An 18,773-nucleotide genomic window follows, 5' to 3' on the forward strand; every position below is an offset into this window, starting at 1 on the left:
AATAGTATTTATTATTCATCATGCATATTCATTTATACATTAATTTTCATTGCCGGACATGGTTATTTTTTATTTCTTGATATGTAATCTTGTGTTCTGCTACTATCCACTTTGCTGCTATGTAATGTATATAATGATGTAAAAAAAAAAGTATTTTTATAGTTTCTAATCCCTGCAGCAGTCGTAATACTATCCCTGGTTTGTACAACACTGCCAAACGAATGTTTATAAGGGATACATTCCTGTCAAACCTATCATTTTGGAGCTGGAATCACAGCTCCGCATCTCCGACACGCTAGGTGGCGACATTATACTTACTATTAGAATTACTAACTTCCGGGTTACTTTACGACTAGTAGCTTTACGACAGTTGTTCAAAGCGGAAGTGTCAGGTGCTACTCGCTGTTTGTCAAGAATTATTTATTTGACATGAAAGTCAAACATAACACAAAGGACCTGGTATGTTACCTAATCGGTGATTGTATTTAGTAGCTTTGTGAAGAAGATGAAAGGAAGCACAATATTGGCAGTTTGTCTTTACGCGCCTACTACGCAGCAAAGCAAATGTAGCCTGAATAGAATCCTGGATCTGTTAACATGCTAGCAGTTATTGACTTTATAACTGGATAAACGTGTCACTTTCAAGTATTCGGACACCCATTTGGACAAACAATGTGGCTACAGCAACGACTGAAGGGGCTACCTGGCTTGTTGTCTAGCAGCTGGGCTAGAAGACTTCTCATCGGACTGCTCGTCTTCTTCATTTTCTACTGGTACCTTGGAACGGAGCGCAGTTGGAGGTTCTTTAGTGGCTCGGGTATGCCCGGCGGGGCGGTTGGACTATGTCTCCAGGCGGAAATCCACAGGTGGAAGTCTCTTATGGAACGTGGGGAGGGTTTATACAGCACATCTCAGGAACAACTTGATACACCTTTTGTATCAGGTAACGGCCACATTCTTATTGACACTGACTCTAACAAACTCTGGGTTGCGTCGTCTTCGCAGCCCGGTTCAGCTCCAGTCCATCAGACAGAGTTTTCCCCAATAGTTGGCGTTCACCTCGAGGGGAAGCAGACTGAAGCACGGGCAACTATGATGTGGTTCCGGAAAGGATCTGTGTTGTCAGTCCGCTGTGCCTCACCTGTGGCCGTGCAGTCACCACGGGGCTGTGTCACAATCAGAGAGGAGTTTATCGCTCACAGGAGTCGTCATAATGTCTATTTTCAGAGAATCCACATCAACAACCCTTCAGACAAGCCAGCCACCTTTGAGATCTCTTCCAAACCCATAGACTTCGGCAAGTTCTCCTCCAGGTTGGACAAAGTGGAGGACAAAGACATCGTCCTCTCTTCGGGCAGAGTGCCTTTAGAGAAGAACCGAATGGTGCTGGTGGTGATTGTCACCAAGAAGCTCAACAACAGAATCCAGGTTTTTCCTAACTCAGAGTACACGGACAATATTGTGTCTGTGGTGAGGACTTCAGAGCCTATCGAGCCCTCAAAGGAGACCTTTGAGCACTCAAAGCTGGAGGAGATCTTTTTAAGCCTCTGCGATGGTGCCAAAAAAGAGCTGGGAGAGCTGTTGAGGGCTTCTGTGGATGATCTGGTCATAGATCACCAACAAGCCTGGATGGATCTCTTCATTTCAGGTGAGCAAAAAATCTGCATCCTAAAAGAAATTGTGTTCGTTCGACAAGGCTGCTGCTTGACCTAATTAGTGTCTTTGTCCAGGTGTGGAAATGAGGAAGATCACCGACTCGCACACGCCATCGAGCCGCACGGTAAATGCCACGCTCTACTACATCCTGTCATCGTCAACGGCTCCCTTGTTGGAGCGGAGGCTAAGCAGTGAAGATCGCGCCCGCCTGGAATCCAGCCTCAACTATGCCGACCACTGCTTCAGCGGCCACGCCACCATGCACGCCGAGAACCTGTGGCCCGAGAGGGTGAGCAGCACAGCTCAGATCCTGCAGCTGGTCACGCTTTGGACCCTGACTCTGCAGAAGAGAGGCTGCAAAGTGCTGGTGGCAGCTGGAGCACACGGAGCCATGCAAGGCATGGTGCTCAGCTTTGGGGGACTTCAGTTCACTGAAAACCACCTCCAGTTCCAGGCTGATCCAGATGTGCTGCACAACAGCTACGCCCTGAGGGGGATCCACTACAACCAGGACCTCATCAGCCTGGCTGTTCTGTTGGACGTGGAGGGCAAGCCTTTCCTCCATGTGTCCGTCAAGCCGCAGGAGAAGCCCGTCAAGCTGTACGCCTGTGAGGCGGGTTGCCTCAATGAGCCTGTAGAGCTGACATCGGAGGTGAAAGGTCACACATTTCCTGTTATGGTGACCCAGCCCATTACCCCACTGCTCTACATCTCTACGGACCTACGCCACCTGCAGGACCTGCGCCATACTTTGCACCTCAAGGCCATCCTAGCCCACGAGGAGCACATGGCTAACAGGTACCCGGGTTTGCCCTTCCTCTTCTGGTTCAGTGTGGCCTCGCTCATCACACTCTTTCACCTTTTTCTCTTCAAACTCATTTACAATGAGTACTGTGGCCCTGGCGCCAAGCCTCTTTTCAGGAGCAAGGTATGATGAAATTGAACTGGAAGATAAATAATTGCAGAATTATCTTTTTTTAAGTTGTTTGTGTGTGTGTGTGTGTGCGTGTGTGTTTGTGCGTGGCGGTGGCAGCATAGATTGACTTCTTTTCCCTTCTTTGCTCCACCAATTCCTTAGCTCAACCCACAATCAATTTTATTTTTGTTTGCTCTCTCTTTGAATGCACTTTGTACATCCCAAAATATCATAAGGTGACAAATTCACAGCAGTAATGCTAACCTGGATATTAACACCCCCTCCTTTTGAAAAGGACCGTTTCCAGTATTTCAGCATTAACATTAAACTATGTTTACATTAAACTCAAGAATGATCTGAAATGGTACCACAATCATTGGATGCTAAGGATCAGTGTACAAAGAACAATTAGTGTTAGGAAATCAACTGTTGTGTTTTCAAGTCAGGTTATATCCGATTTTGCATGTAAGAGGCTCTGGAATTATTTTTAATCCATCATAGCATGTGACTTGCAAATGAACTGAAGTGCCCGTTACATTCAAGAAACTAGCAAATTAATTGAACCAACTGCCAGAAGTTATTGATTGATGTCTTCGCCTTCTTAATACACCTCCAGAACAGGATGTCATATGTATTGCAAGCTAAATTTGTTTCCATTACCTAATATAATTTTCTTTTCTGTGGCACTTTTGTTTACTAAGATTATTGAACTCACCTTCCAAGAAACCTGACATGATTTGCCAAGCCAAGTAGGAACGTGTACGACTGCAAAGGTGTTGGACATTTGTCTTATGTAAAATGGCTCCATGTTGAGACGTCCGTAGAGAACTTGTGTACCTGCTGACCACTTTGCTACAAGTCTCTTGATTGATTTCTTTTCCTGTGTGTTGTTTTTTTTTAATGATCCACTCAATTAAAATGAACAAGAAATCACCTCGGTCTTGTCTCTTGTTTGGCTTTATCCTCACTTTTTGTTGTTTTATACATGTGAAACTATAAAAATGTGTTTACCTTTTGTTTAGGAATAGGATGCAACCAAGGAAGGACATTTTGTGATAAAAAAACATATAATGTAAAAATACTTATGGCATGTTATGACAAAATGTCCTTGGTATCCTATTAGGTTACTACGACCATGTCTATGATGTCATCAGCGGTTGCCTTGTAGTTCTTTGACATGTTTTTATAGTTTTGCATGTATAAAGCACTTTGAAATGCATATAAATGACAAATAAAAAGCATAAACAATTTAAGGTTGTATGTTCCTCACCTAAATCAAATGCTGACAAAGAAAAGCGGAGACTTTCATTGAAAGAAACCACTAAAAGCACTCGCTGCCTCTCACACCCCCCTTGAATAATTGGTACATAAAATGTGTATCACAACTTCACACACAAATCCAAAAATATTCTGTTTAATAAAATGCATAAAAAAAAACACGCTTACGCTTCTTAAACTGAAGAGTTAAACTCTCATATTGCATTATGAACACTGACTCAAACCCCTACAACAAAACCACAAAATATTTCCGCCACCGATTCAAAACATGACCTGCAGCGATGTTATCGCTACCTGCTAACAAGAAATGCGTAGTGTACATGGTATAGTGTAGGATTGTGGCTTTGGAAGTATACAAGCACACACAGGAACCTAAACAGACAAACACATGTTGATACTCTCTTTTAAATGAAAACAATTCAGTGTTTCAAAGTGTTAAGGAAGTCAGAATATTCTTCCAAAAACTCATGTAAATACCACTGACCTGATACACTTTAGTAGTTGACAGCACATGGAGAATAAGATTCCTTGAACGTAGTTCTGTACTACTAGTTCTGTACTATTAATCATATACTGTAAGTAGGGTTTGACAATTTCAACAGCTGCAAGATGGACGTATGGATGACCTGAGACAAAGAGTGTGTGGGATGAGCTATAAGTCTTTGAGCATGCTAATTTGGGCAGCAATCTTTAGCGCCGGGCCCAGTTTGATGTTCATGGCCCCCACGAGATGGTCCTCCTTCAGCAGCAGCAGAGCCTGGCCGTCGATCTCTTGAGAACGAAAACCCTCAGCAATCTCCAGACAACCTGTAGGCGAAGAGAACGTGGAGGTTACAGCACAGCCGTGAACTCCGGTGGTCCAATGTGTCCTCAATCATTTTGACATTGCGTACCTGGCAAAGAGCAGATAAATACGTAAACATCGTCCACGTTCCACTCGCCGGGGTTACTGGATAGGAAGTTGAAGAGTGTTGTGTGGTCTTCAGAATCTTGCACTTGAGGCCCCCACTGGTTGTCTGAGACGAGGGATGGGGCTTGATTATAGCTGGTCAAGTCTGAACATTGGCTGGATTCTCCCTGTGCAGGGTGAGTCATGTGACCAGCAGACTTCTGCACACAGGAAGATGTCTGAAAACACAGTAGGGTCATAGGCAACAAAACAAAAACAAAAAACATGTAGCAAAATATGACTTTAACATGAAGTAATGCAAAAGTGACACACAGAGGAAACATCACACTGAAGTCCCACCTTGTTTTTAGACTCCATATTGTAGTTTTTGTGGTTTTCAGTCAGAGTTCTTTGTTTCTTCATGTCCTCCAGGGTAGATTTGCGGTTTGGGAAGAGACCCATTCTTTTTGTGCATCCTACATTGTATCTAGAAAAAAAATTGCAGAAATATCAATAAATGTGCTTTTTAGATTAGTCATCCCTTGAAAGATATGAAATATCTACATCAGGATTATTGCATATCAAAAACATGCATTTATAATGGAAGCATATTACGTCCCAAATGGGCCGCAAGGGTCCAAGTAAGTTAGGTAGGACAATGCGGAAAATGTCACATTTTTATTGACCAATGTTTGCACAAAAGGTTATTCTTAAAATCACTGGGATGACATGTTGTATTCTACACTGGTCACTAAGTTTCAGTAATGTTAGTGTAATGTTTCCTGAGACTTAGAAGCAGCCACCTCCATTGGAGGAAGCATCTAAATTTAAAGTTTACAGTTGGGATAATAACTGGTTTTAACACCAAGTAGCAAGAAGGGAAGGAAGGCGACTAAAAAAAGATTAATTGTCCCTATTATCCACACACATTCCACAATGGAATGGCAAAAACACACACAATATTATATCGTCTGAACCACATTGGTATTTGGAGATAGTGCTCAAGATGTTTAGTCTGAAGTCAGACAGTGGATTAATCATTCTGCATTCCATATTACCGTTTAGCACATACTGTTGAACAGAACCTCTTGGATCTTTTGAAGACATATGCAAAGTCCACCTTGCCACATAGCTCACAAGTAAGCGTGGGCTCTTGCTGAGACTTGAAATCTGAGAAACAATAAAGAAATGAAACAATTAGACATAAACACCATATTACCATGTAGCACCACTTTCTTCTCCCCATTAGCACAATTACAGGGTTTGAATTCCTATGAATTCCTACGCTCCAAATGTGGACGCAGCTCAAGAAACATGAGATGGACACACCCAAAGGTGTGCTGGGAGGCACACGGATTTCCATCATTTTAACAACCTGGGTTATGACAGAGACAAGACTTCCAGCTGAGATGCACTGTGTTTACGCTGGACAACCAATCAATCACTCTACCCTTTGGTGAGAGGCCATTCATCCTTGAGTCTGACGTGTCTCTCCTGAGGCAATCAACTGAGAAGGAAGGACGTTCAACCTGCAGACAGGATAATATTTTAATCAGATTAATCTGTTTTAATAAATTAATTCATCATGATCAATCACCAAATATGCCCCATGTGTACTGTATTATTTCTGAATGTCAATACTAGTCTGACGAGTGTGTGTTGCTACAAATGTGTCCCCTCGGAAAATTGAGCGGTGGGACAGAACACAAGTGAGGTTTGGGGGTTCGGAGTATGTGATAAGACATAGTCACCTCCTTTTTTTATTAGGGATTACTGTGCCTGTTGAGGCGGCACGGCGGTCTAGTGGTTAACGCGCAGACATCACAGCTAGGAGACCAGGGTATAATTCAATTTCCTCCCACATTCCAAAAACATGCTAGGTTAATTGGTGACTCCAAATTGTCCATAGGTATGAATATGAGTGTGAATGGTTGTTTGTCTATATGTGCCCTGTGATTGGCTGGCGACCAGTCCAGGGTGTACCCCGCCTTACGCCCAGCTGGGCAGCTGGGATAGGGTCCAGCAACCCCGCGACCCTCGTGAGAAAAAGCGGTAGAAAATGAATGAATGTGCCTGTTGTTCTGGGGATCAAGTCTGGTGCTTGTTTGTCGCACCGATCATTACAGTATGATTACTGACACCTAGTGACCAGTGTAGAGTACTACATATTATCACATCTTGAAAGCCAACTGAAGCCTTATATTCGTATTTTAGTATATTCTGCCATTTTTATGACTTGAAAATGCTTCGTTTAGGCAAAAAAAATATATAATTTTGCTGAAATGTTTTTTTAACTAAACAATAGGCCAAAGGGCTACACGTCACACAAGTGGCTAGCACATTCCAACATTGAACATTCAACAATGAACATTCCCACATTCCAAAAACATGCTAGGCTAATTGGCGACTCCAAATTGTCCATAGGTATGAATGTGAGTGTGAATGGTTGTTTGTCTATATGTGCCCTGTGATTGGCTGGCGACCAGTCCAGGGTGTACCCCGCCTATCGCCCGAAGACAGCTGGGTTAGGCTCCAGCATCCCCGCAACCCTTATAAGGATAAGCGGTAGAAAATTGATAAATGAATGAATAGGCCATATTCAACCATGCATTGTTTATGAATATATTTTTTAAAGCGTGATAGTTTTGCTGGATGAACACACCTCATTAGCATTAACACTAAAACATACAAAACAGTGTGTTGCTAGTACTTACCCTCCAGGCCAGATTTTGTGTAACACACTATTGAGACAGTGTATTACAAATTGTGTGTATGCGAGTTAAGTGACGTGAGAAACACGTGCAGAATACTCACCGGAAAAGGCTCAGCACCTTCCTGGATAACAAAGCCCTCTATTAAATGGGTCAGGATGTGGGATTTAACTAGGGCTGGGATTGGCTTGCTCTGTCCTCTGTGTTGGCTGCTGTTTGTGTTGCCATTCCCAGGGGTCATGACTGGAGCACCAGCTGCCCCTCACCTACCAACACAAGCAGCATTGCAAAGCATTTAAGTACTTTTTAGTCACACATAAGTAGGAAAAACAACCTTTTGTAGCTTTACATGACTATTTTCATTCAGATTTTTGAATCAACCAGGAAGTGACAATTACAATGAATAGCTTTGAGGGGTGTTATTTTGCTCTAAAACCCAGCATATGTTTAATTGCATGTATATTATGTATTTGTCTATGTTGCAGTTGTGTTTATTTAGAGTGGAACTAATGTACAAGTATACAAGCTAGCATTCTGTCCCACCGGTGCTCATGTATGGCTTTCGAGGTTTGGCTAGTTCCATGTGAGGTCTCAGAAGAGCTCCACCGCATTAAAAGTCGACATTTCCGTTGGCTGTGGCACTTGAGATGATGCTAGGACTCAGGTGTTGGCTTCCTAATCCCTTCCGAACCCACCTTTGGACCACTTGGAAAAAGAGGCGCTCTCCGGGCAAAACAATGGTGACTTGGAGCGAAGAAGACCCTTTGTTCTGTTCAAGTGCTGAGACCGACGCTTCATTCACTCACCGTCCTCCCGCCGCCAAAACAGCCGCCAACGCGAAAAAGCAAATCACTTCATAGCTTCTCATTGTTCGTAGCTTCAAGCGAACTAAAATACAACATGTAGGCAACTCATTAAACACTCCACAAGCACAACACTTCTTGTAGTTCAGGCACTGTGTGGTGGAGGTGGGCGGGTCGATTCAAATATCGATAGTATTGATATCAGAGCAGTATCGTTATCGGATAGATACTAGCTTAGTTAGATTGATATGTGTACCTTTTCTGACGTATTTATTACTTTATTGTTATGATTTACTATATTGGCTGTTATGTTGATGAAATTGGGTTATTCTGTTATTATTGTTATTTTGTGTTATAAGTGTTGTATTAAACGTTAAATTATCCCCAAATTAGGTTGTTGATCCACCTTATTTTGTTTCTTTGCCTTACTTGTTCTTATTCTACAAATTAAAAAAAACACAAATCATTAAATTTTCAAGAAATCGGTATAAGTATCTGTATCGGCAGTGCTTTAGTTACTTGGTATCGATTTGATGTCAAATTTTGCACTATCGAACATATGTTTAAGCACAACTTCCGGCATGAGCCTTCAAAATTAAAGCTGACCTTATGACACAAAGTGTATAGGTAACATAATACTTGGGTTTTAATTGTAGAAATAAACGTTATTTCCTTCTATTATTATATATAGGATTTTGTTTCCCTTGTTTTAGATGATGGCGCTCTGCTGTACATGAATGCATCATCTCACTGTCTGCATAATATGATTATTTTCACTCTTATAACTAAAAGGTCTACTCACAGTACTCACCTTTGAACACACAGTATTATTTACCATCTTATAATATATTATATTAGTATTAAACAGTCAATTGCATTTTATATATTGCATTTTGGACACATTTTAAAAGAGGATTTGAAGACTATAATGAATACTATTATTTTGAAGCACAAAAGAGGAAATGAACAATGCGCTATTGCTGGGTTTTGCTTCATCTGTCGTCCACCAACACAGCAACACAGTACTGCCTGGCATCCATCCATCCATCCATCCTTTGAGATGAGAGCAAACAGTGTGAGAAAGTCAACCTTGCAGCTCAAGTCTCATGTCAACACTGGAATTGATGAAAAAGGACTGTTTTGCATCAAGGACACCGTCCTCTGCTTCTTTGAAAAGAAGATTTATCAGAAAGAGGAGAGTCGCTCCCGGGGCCAACTCTAAGGATGTGAACACAGAATGTCAGCTGTGCAGGTAAGATGACATTTTTGTTTTGTTTTTTTCTTACAAAGTTTCCACAAATGTAAGAATTTTGGTAGAAATGTCAACATAAAGTAAAAGAAGGTGTGTTTACATTAAACCTTTAATTAAATTAATGAGTGTTCAGTATATTCAATTCAATCATAAATTAAGCAGAACTTTTTTGACTTGATTATTAAGTATTACCATAAGAATTGGGAAAAAAAAGTATCACTTAAATTTATACTTAGCTGTCGTGTTCCTTCCTTCCAGGTGTTCCATTTTGTCCAAATCTGGCACCGGGCGTATGGTTCGACGGATTCTAACAGCGTGCCTGCTCTCTCTCCTGGCCCTGCTTGGTTCCGTATCCACTGACATCGGGTCCAACTTTGACCTTCTCCACTCCACACAAGCTGCTTATGAAGAGCTGACTTCATGCAGAGCTGTAGCCATCTTGCATCTTCTCGGCAAGCTTCAAATGATGCGCCACCTGTTAAGAAAAGACACGGCGAATGAGGTATTCGGTGCCAACGTATCAGCGGGTTTGTCTCCCGTGTTTGATCTCTGTGGTGAGATAATGCCTCCCAGTGACGGCTACGGGTTCCCCTGCGACGGTGAGGTGGCTGCACTTTGTCAGGAGGCAGAGAGGAGTCTTCATGGATTACTTAATGCTTCATTTGATAACAATGAAACCAGTGTATCTGTGTTCATTGGAGGACTTCTCGATATGTGGGGAACGGTAGAAGACGCTTTAAGCAAAGCCAAACGCAACTCAAACTGGAGAGATGTTCTGGCTGCGAGACTTCTGCTCATATTCAAAGAGCTCAACTACCAGCTGATGGACTCCCCCCACATGGCTGATCGACCTGACTTCCAGGATAAGTGGCTTTTTTTGTTAAAGCACTTGAGCTTTGCTGCACTTATGACAGAACAGCTGAATGACTGCTGGTTGGAGAACATCGACCGAAAATTTAACTCAAGCCAACGTATTAAACATATCCCTGACACAAACCTGTGGGAGTTCTCACCAGGAAAAGAGCTACCCGGGTCCCGCGTTGGACTTCAAGCTCTGACAGACACTCAGAAGTGTTTGTTTGGTCGTGCAGTGCCAATACTCAGAATGGCGTCTCGATCGTTGTCCTCAAGCATCAGTATGAAGATCAGCCTGTTGGCCATCGCATGCCTCAGCTACCCGGTGGTCATGTTCTCCTTTAAGCAGATGACTGAGTGGATCCAAAACTATGCCCGTACTTTAAAGGAGAAGACTGAGGACTTGCGGAATCAGAGACAGCGAGCTGAAGATCTGCTGCATCAAATGTTGCCAAAATCTGTAGCCAAACAGCTTCGCCGGCACAAACACGTAGAGGCCGAGAGCTATGAGAAGGTTGGTGTCAGAACCTTTTAGTGCTCATATAGCTGACAATGTGATAAAACAAATTGATCACATGTCTCCTTAGTTTCCCTCTAGAGTTTAAATTAAAACATCCAAGTGATTCATAGCAGAGATGCTCAATATCGGCGACCCCTGATATACCAATATTGACCAATCATGAGCTATGAGAAACCTTACGACGAGCTTGTCAACCCTTCAAAAATCACAGGAGGTTAATACTTAATGTAACAGTCTGATTACCGGTGTCTTCTTAATAAAAAAATGCTAAAATCATCACACAGCAACTTAACCATGAAAAGGTAGGTGAGAAATTTACAATTCAAGTATCAATAAGAGTTTAGAATGAATGAAACAACAATGCTAAAATCCTCACACAGCAACTTAACCATGAAAAGGTAGGTGAGAAATTTACAATTCAAGTATCAATAAGAGTTTAGAATGAATAAAACAACAACTAGTTTAATGGTTTCGCATCATGCATTTTTTGATGATTCATTCAGTTACTTCTGTCCACCAGAAGAGCCGGGGGGTGCCCCCCCCCCCCATGTATACTATACAGTGCATGGGTCGTCAACCTTTAATATCAAAAGAGCCATTTTACTCTCAAGTTCGCCAAAGGAAAATAGACTGGAGCTGCAAAATAATGATTTAAAAACAAAATCTTTCTTGATTTTACCATTTTTAACAGCAGAATACAACAATTGTTGTTTCTCGCCACATGTGAAGCGTAAACACCCGCTTCCCCGCCATTCCTCGAGCTCATCCAATCGCAAGTCAGAACTCTGCCAGGATTCATTCAGTGTCTCACAGAAAGTCAGATTTTTAAAAAACTCATTCCAAAGATGCGTACTTTCCCATTCAGGTGTTAAAGACATGCTTGGGCATTGTGAAGAGCCACATGCGGCTCTGGAGCCGTGGGTTGCTGACCCCTGATATAGTGTTTATAGACAGTATACTGTATGTGTGTTCTATGCTGCTTAAATAAATCAGCACTGCATGAAAAGTAATTCATGAGCTCAATTGAAAGGATTTGGACATAGCATATGATACATAACCATGTTATGATTTTAACATATGCTTTAATAGTCATTTCCAAAAATGATGGGATTCCCTGTAAAAAAAATATTCAGAGCTTTTTAAAATGAAGGTTGCTGCAAGGAGGCATTGTCTGCAGACATGCTGAGTGATTGCGTGTTTGCTCCCTTTGTAGCTATTGTCGACATAATTACCTATAATTGCCCTGCTCCATATTCATCAGAAGATAAAACAAGTTTGATAGCTGAAAATTGCATCTGGCTTGTTAAGAAGGTTTTAACAGCTGCTCCGAAAAGCAGTGGGGTGGGGTGGGGGGGGGGGGGGGGTTAATGGTGTGAAATAAAATGACTGACCGCCAATACAGACTCATATGGAATTATGAAATGACACATTCATTTGTAAAATAGTGCAACAGATTAATCATTTTTGGTGTCTTTCTACCTCAAGCCTGTTGTGTGCTGATGTTAAAAACCTCAAAGTCAAGTCAGTATTTATTAAAACACAAGAACATGCAGTTTTCATTTATGATTTCTTTAAAAGATGCTCCTCTTTTTTGTATTGTAGGTGACTATTTTTTTCTCAGACATCGTTGGCTTCACCTCCATCTCAGCATCCTGTACTCCTCTCCAAGTGGTGGAAATGCTCAACAACCTTTACATGTGTTTCGACACACGCATCGACTCTTATGATGTGTACAAGGTAATTTCAAACCGTCGTTCAAGAATAACACTTTATTCATTCATTCATTCATTTTCTGCCGCTTTTCCTCACGAGGGTAGAGACTAGACCGCCTTGCCACCCTAACAAATTATTGTTAAATAATAAAACAACAAGAATATCAGGGGATCACTACCAGTGACGTAATAAAAAAATCTGATTTTTGTCTGAGTGAATTAATGTGAGGGCGGCGCGGTGGTCTAGTGGTTAGCACGCAGACCTCACAGCTAGGAGACCAGGGTTCAATTCCACCCTCGGCCATCTCTGTGTGGAGTTTGCATGTTCTCCCCGTGCATGCGTGGGCTTTCTCCGGGTACTCCGGTTTCCTCCCACATTCCAAAAACATGCTAGGTTAATTGGTGACTGAGGTATGAATGTGAGTGTGAATGGTTGTTTGTCTATATGTGCCCTGTGATTGGCTGGCGACCAGTCCAGGGTGTCCCCTGCCTCTCACCCGAAGACAGCTGGGATAGGCTCCATCACCCCCGCGAGGAAAAAGCGGTAGAAAATGAATGAAATAATTAATGTGATGAAGCCAGCCAATCACAGGGCACATATAGACAAACAACCATTCACACTCACATTCATACCTATGGACAATTTGAAGTCACCAATTAACCTAGCATGTTTTTGGAATGTGGGAGGAAACCGGAGTACCCGGAGAAAACCCACGCATGCACGGGGAGAACATGCAAACTCCACACAGAGATGGCTGAGGGTGGAATTGAACCCTGGTCTCCTAGCTGTGAGGTCTGTGCGCTAACCACTCGACCACTATGCCGCCCCTAAAGAAAGTTAGAAGTGTCAAAACTTTGACATATAAGGTGAGATAAACATGATTGAATTTGATTTCGCCAGGATGGACAGGAAGTCCACATCCAATTGTCATTTATAATTATTTTTGCATCGTTTCCTGCATGTATAAAATTATTTTTGGAGGTGTCTGGAACAGGTTCATTGGTTTGACATTATTTTTTGTGGGGAAAAATGACTTGGTTTTCATACATTTGGGTTTTTGTCAAACCTTATGGCTGAATCAATAACGAAAATGGAGGTAGCCCTATTTTTGCATCGTTTCCTGCATGTATAAAATTAGTTTTGGAGGTGTCTGGAACGGGTTCAATGGTTTGACATTATTTTCTGTGGGGAAAAAATGACTTGGTTTTCATACGTTTGTGTTTTTGTCTAACCTAATGGACCGAATCATTAACAAAAACGGAGGTACCCTTGTCATTATTTCCCCCACTGCTCATGTTATCTATCAAATCATTCCATTGAAATAGTCAAGATGATTGACATACTGTATATGAGGTACACAGATGTTGTATATACCCTTTCAAACTAGGTTGAAACAATTGGTGATGCATACATGGTGGCGAGTGGTCTTCCTGAAAGGAATGGAGACAGACATGCTGATGAGATTGCTAAAATGGCTCTGGATCTGGTTGCAGCCGTCAGACAGGTATCCATCCCTCACATGCCCAACCAGAGGCTGCAGCTTCGAGCTGGAATCCACACAGGTGGGAGCATATCCCGTGACACGGACATTCCCAGAGTAATAGCTCGCTGATCCCTGTTTTGCTCCCTTCATAGGTCCATGTGTGGCTGGAATAGTGGGCTACAAGATGCCGAGATATTGTCTGTTTGGGGATACAGTGAACACGGCATCTAGAATGGAGTCTACCAGCCTGCGTATGTTGATTCTTGACTAAGATGAATGCTCAAAATGACACTGTCCAGTTGGTCTAATGCTGTTTATGCATCACAGTTGCAAAGTCAAATAAAATCTTATAGGTTTAATCCAGTGGTTCTCAACTGGTTTGGCTGCAGGACAAACCATCACCTGTTCATGACAAGCAATGACACAAATTTTTCAACTCAAATTTCTTAAATATGTCATTCTTACATTGACATCCATCCATTGTCTATACCGCTTGTCCTCACGAGGGTCGCGGGCATGATGGAGCCGATCCCAGCGGGGTATCCCGCGATCCTAATGAGGATAAGCGGTACAGAAAATAGATGGATGGATGGTGGTGGCTTCTTTCAGGTGCTCTCAATAGTCTGTTCTGAATATAGTCAAATAGTCAATTCTCCACATTATTATTATTATTTATTATTATTATAAGGGAGCCAGGTAAAGACATTTCATTGGCAATTTCACTGCTGTGTTATTGTGCAATGACAATAAAGGGAGTCCATCCATCCATCCATCCATCATCCATCCATCATCCATCATCCATCCATCATCCATCCATCCATCCATCCATCCATCCATCATCCATCATCCATCCATCCATCCATCCATCCATCCATCCATCCATCCATCCATCCATCCATCCATCCATCCATCCATCCATCCATCCATCCATCCATCCATCCATCCATCCATGCATCCATCCATCCATCCATCCATCCATCCATCCATCCATCCATCCATCCATCCATCCATCCATCCATCCATCCATCCATCCATCCATCCATCTATCTATCTATCTATCTATCTATCTATCTATCTATCTATCTATCTATCTATCTATCTATCTATCTATCTATCTATCTATCTATCTATCTATCTATCTATCTATCTATCTATCTATCTATCTATCTATCTATCCCATATAGTATCTATCTTATCTATCCCATCTATCCATCTATCCATCTATCCATCTATCCATCTATCCATCTATCCATCTATCCATCTATCCATCTATCCATCTATCCATCTATCCATCTATCCATCTATCCATCTATCCATCTATCCATCTATCCATCTATCCATCTATCCATCTATCCATCTATCCATCTATCCATCTATCCATCTATCCATCTATCCCATCTATTTATTTTAACTATCCCATCTATCAATCCATCTATCCATCTATCCATCAATCCTTCTATCCATCTATCCACCTATCCATCTATCCCATCTATCCATCTATCCATCTATCCATCTATCCATCTATCCATCTATCCATCTATCCATCTATCCATCTATCCATCTATCCATCTATCCATCTATCCATCTATCCATCTATCCATCTATCCATCTATCCCATCTATTTATTTTAACTATCCCATCTATCAATCCATCTATCCATCTATCCACCTATCCATCTATCCATCTATCCATCTATCCATCTATCCATCTATCCATCTATCCATCTATCCATCTATCCATCTATCCCATCTATCTATTTTATCTATCCCATCTATCCATCTATCCATCTATCCATCTATCCATCTATCCATCTATCCATCTATCCATCTATCCATCTATCCATCTATCCATCTATCCATCTATCCATCTATCCATCTATCCATCTATCCATCTATCCATCTATCCATCTATCCATCTATCCCATCTATTTATTTTAACTATCCCATCTATCAATCCATCTATCCATCTATCCATCAATCCATCTATCCATCTATCCACCTATCCATCTATCCCATCTATCCATCTATCCATCTATCCATCTATCCATCTATCCATCTATCCATCTATCCATCTATCCATCTATCCATCTATCCATCTATCCATCTATCCATCTATCCATCTATCCCATCTATTTATTTTAACTATCCCATCTATCAATCCATCTATCCATCTATCCACCTATCCATCTATCCATCTATCCATCTATCCATCTATCCATCTATCCATCTATCCATCTATCCATCTATCCATCTATCCCATCTATCTATTTTATCTATCCCATCTATCCATCTATCCATCTATCCCACCTATCCATCTATCTATCTTATCTATCCCATCTATCTATCTCATCTATCACACCTATCCATCTATCTATCTATCCACCCATCCATCTATCCATCCATCCATCCATCCATCCATCCATCCATCCATCCATCCATCCATCCATCCATCCCTCCATCCATCCATCTATATGGTCATTGTTGCAGCCGTGAGAAACATTATTTCTCTTTATGTGACAGCTCAAAGAATCCATACAAGTTCAGAAACCTACCTGGCCCTGGTCAAAGACAACGCCTACGAACTGCAGCTTCGTGGAGAGATTGAAGTTAAGGTGCAAGGGTCTACACTCATGTGATTTTCATTAATACTGACACTCCCAGTGATCATTCTACTTAAATATCCCTATTGCTGATCCTGCCAGGGTAAAGGCAAAATGAACACTTATTGGTTGGTTGGCCATAAGAACTACAGCGTCCAGAACGACAGTCTGGTTTGCCATTGGAATCCTAATAAGGCAAGAAAAAAGAAAGCAGTGGCAAGCAGTGATGTTTCTGTGGGCAATGTGAGTATAACTGTTATTATTTTTAAATTAACAATACAGGAGGTTAAGTAAGAATATGAATACGGTCATTAGCAAGCTGAAATTTATTTTTCCCATGTATTTTTCCCGTGTATTATTTCTGTGTGTGTGTGTCAGTCATCAGTGACGGTGCAGAGCTTCAGCGAAAACACCACCACCCCAGTCTCCCTTCCGTCCTCCGTGCCCAATCACACCCCACCGCAGCCTCGATCTGATAAGCTAGGCCTGAGCGTGACAGTTGAAATGGGGCCTTCAGGTAGCAGCGTCGATACCCCAGACTCCATGACCGGGGGACCGCAGGGAAGGTCGGAGTCCTCTCAGCCTTGTCAATCCAGAAGCAATGGAGAAGACAAACATGACTTGCCTGGCTATGAAAACAACAATAACAATAACCTCGTTAGTCAGCCCTGGATAATATTTAACAGAACAAGGGAGTTTTAATGTTATGGTATGTTTAGTAAGTCTACCTCACAGCTCGGTGGTTCTGGGTTTGACTCTCAGCTCAGGCCTCTTGCATGTTCCTTCATTGCTTGAATGGCTTCCCACAAACATGCATGTTGGCTTCATTGGAAACTACAAAACCAATATGTGTGAAAGTTTATTTGTCAGTGTGTACCAGTCCAGAGTTTAATTGGCCTTTTGCCTGTAGTCAGCTAGGATAGGTTCCAGCTCACCTGTGACCCTGACCATGATAAGCGCTGCAGTAAAATGAATGGGCTCATTTATTTATTTATTTTTTTCTTCCTAAACAGTTTTTGTACTGTCCACCAGAGTGCCCTAAAGATCTGCTGAAGCACCCAGTCAGTACTTCAGTGTGCCTAATTTAGGACTGCAACAACATTGTAGCCTCAAATTTGTACTCAGCAGTATTACTTCTTAAAAGGTCTTAAAACCGTTCACAAAATACTTAATTTGGCTAAGTCATCAGATGTAAAGTCCCTTCACTCCAAAAAAAAACCCTTTTATTCTGTAATATTGTATTATTTTATTAAAACACATTAGCACAAGTCTTATTTATGTCTGAAATTGTTTATTTACTTTTATTATGTGTACTATATTGAGTAATGTTATAATTATGCTGTATATATGTTGTACTCCTATGTAACTTTGTATGCTTGTTCAAAATAAACAGAAACTGAACTGAATAAGGGTGTAAATGTGACTATAGGGGTGTTAGAGTGTTGTTTTTATGCACTAGCTATAAAAATATACTATAAATGTAATTCTACTTTGTGGAAATTCACTTAGCGCAGTCGGGTCTGGGAACAATTAGCCGCAATAAATGAGGGATTACTGTATTATTATTGTCAATCATCTTTGTTTTTACCATTCATTCATTCATTTTCTACCGCTTATGGGTCGCGGGGGTGCTGGAGCCTATCCCAGCTGTCTTTGAACGATAGGTGGGGTACACCCTGGACTGGTCGCCAGCCAATCACAGGGCACATATAGACAAACAACCATTCACACTCACATTCATTCATTCATTTATTCATTTTCTACCGCTTTTCCTCACGAAGGTCGCAGGGGTGCTGGAGCCTATCCCAGCTGTCTTTGAACGATAGGCGGGGTACACCCTGGACTGGTCGCCGGCCAATCACAGGGCACATACAGACAAACAACCATTCACACTCACAGTTATACCTATGGGTATTCCACGAGTTGCCATTTAAGCTAGCTGGCGAGCTTCTCCACACAGAGATGGCCAAGAGTGGACTCGAACTAGGGTGTCCTAGCTGTGAGGCCTGCATGATAACCACTCATCCACCGTGCAGCCATCTTTGGTACCAGATTTCAATCAGAATAGGATATTCCCCAAAAAATATTTGTATTTCTA

General features: G+C 41.7%; 2 protein-coding genes across 5 annotated transcripts; one reads left to right on the forward strand and one right to left on the reverse strand.

Moving 5' to 3' along the window:
• Nucleotides 1-335: 335 nt before the first annotated feature.
• On the forward strand, nt 336-3,830 carry kiaa2013 (KIAA2013 ortholog). Its single transcript, XM_058050634.2, has 2 exons — nt 336-1,648; nt 1,731-3,830. Exons 1-2 carry the CDS (start codon nt 673-675, stop codon nt 2,588-2,590), a joined length of 1,836 nt encoding a protein of 611 aa, XP_057906617.2. The 5' UTR covers nt 336-672; the 3' UTR covers nt 2,591-3,830.
• Nucleotides 3,732-8,445, reverse strand: LOC131103993 (polyhomeotic-like protein 2). Of its 4 annotated transcripts, none has more exons than XM_078796656.1 (7): nt 8,146-8,445; nt 7,554-7,716; nt 6,190-6,268; nt 5,798-5,909; nt 5,100-5,226; nt 4,744-4,960; nt 3,732-4,657 (listed from the first exon to the last, which is right to left on the reverse strand). In XM_078796656.1, exons 2-7 carry the CDS (start codon nt 7,689-7,691, stop codon nt 4,503-4,505), a joined length of 828 nt encoding a protein of 275 aa, XP_078652782.1. In that variant the 5' UTR covers nt 7,692-7,716; nt 8,146-8,445; the 3' UTR covers nt 3,732-4,502. The 4 variants fall into 4 exon arrangements, with proteins under 4 accessions (XP_078652782.1, XP_057906623.1, XP_057906622.1 ...); XM_058050640.2 differs by lacking the exon at nt 8,146-8,445 and adding an exon at nt 7,994-8,139 and having other exon boundaries at nt 3,737-4,657; nt 4,744-4,978; XM_058050639.2 differs by having other exon boundaries at nt 3,739-4,657; nt 4,744-4,978; nt 8,257-8,444.
• Nucleotides 8,446-18,773: the final 10,328 nt, after the last annotated feature.

Source organism: Doryrhamphus excisus, linkage group LG15 (assembly GCF_037039965.1).
Source record: "Doryrhamphus excisus strain RoL-2023G ecotype Guam linkage group LG15, RoL_Dexc_Guam_v1.1, whole genome shotgun sequence".
NCBI lineage: Eukaryota > Metazoa > Chordata > Actinopteri > Syngnathiformes > Syngnathidae > Doryrhamphus > Doryrhamphus excisus.

Bases quoted from the DNA above. Each gene is read 5' to 3' on its own strand.
- kiaa2013 (XM_058050634.2), top strand. From the start codon at position 673: ATGTGGCTACAGCAACGACTGAAGGGGCTACCTGGCTTGTTGTCTAGC. The intron at 1,649-1,730 runs GTGAGCAAAAAA...GTCTTTGTCCAG, and splicing joins GATGGATCTCTTCATTTCAG to GTGTGGAAATGAGGAAGATC.
- LOC131103993 (XM_058050640.2), bottom strand. From the start codon at position 7,691: ATGACCCCTGGGAATGGCAACACAAACAGCAGCCAACACAGAGGACAG. The intron at 5,227-5,797 runs GTAATATGGAAT...TTTTTTTTCTAG, and splicing joins TCAACAGTATGTGCTAAACG to ATACAATGTAGGATGCACAA. The intron at 4,658-4,743 runs GTACGCAATGTC...CTTCGCCTACAG, and splicing joins ATTTATCTGCTCTTTGCCAG to GTTGTCTGGAGATTGCTGAG.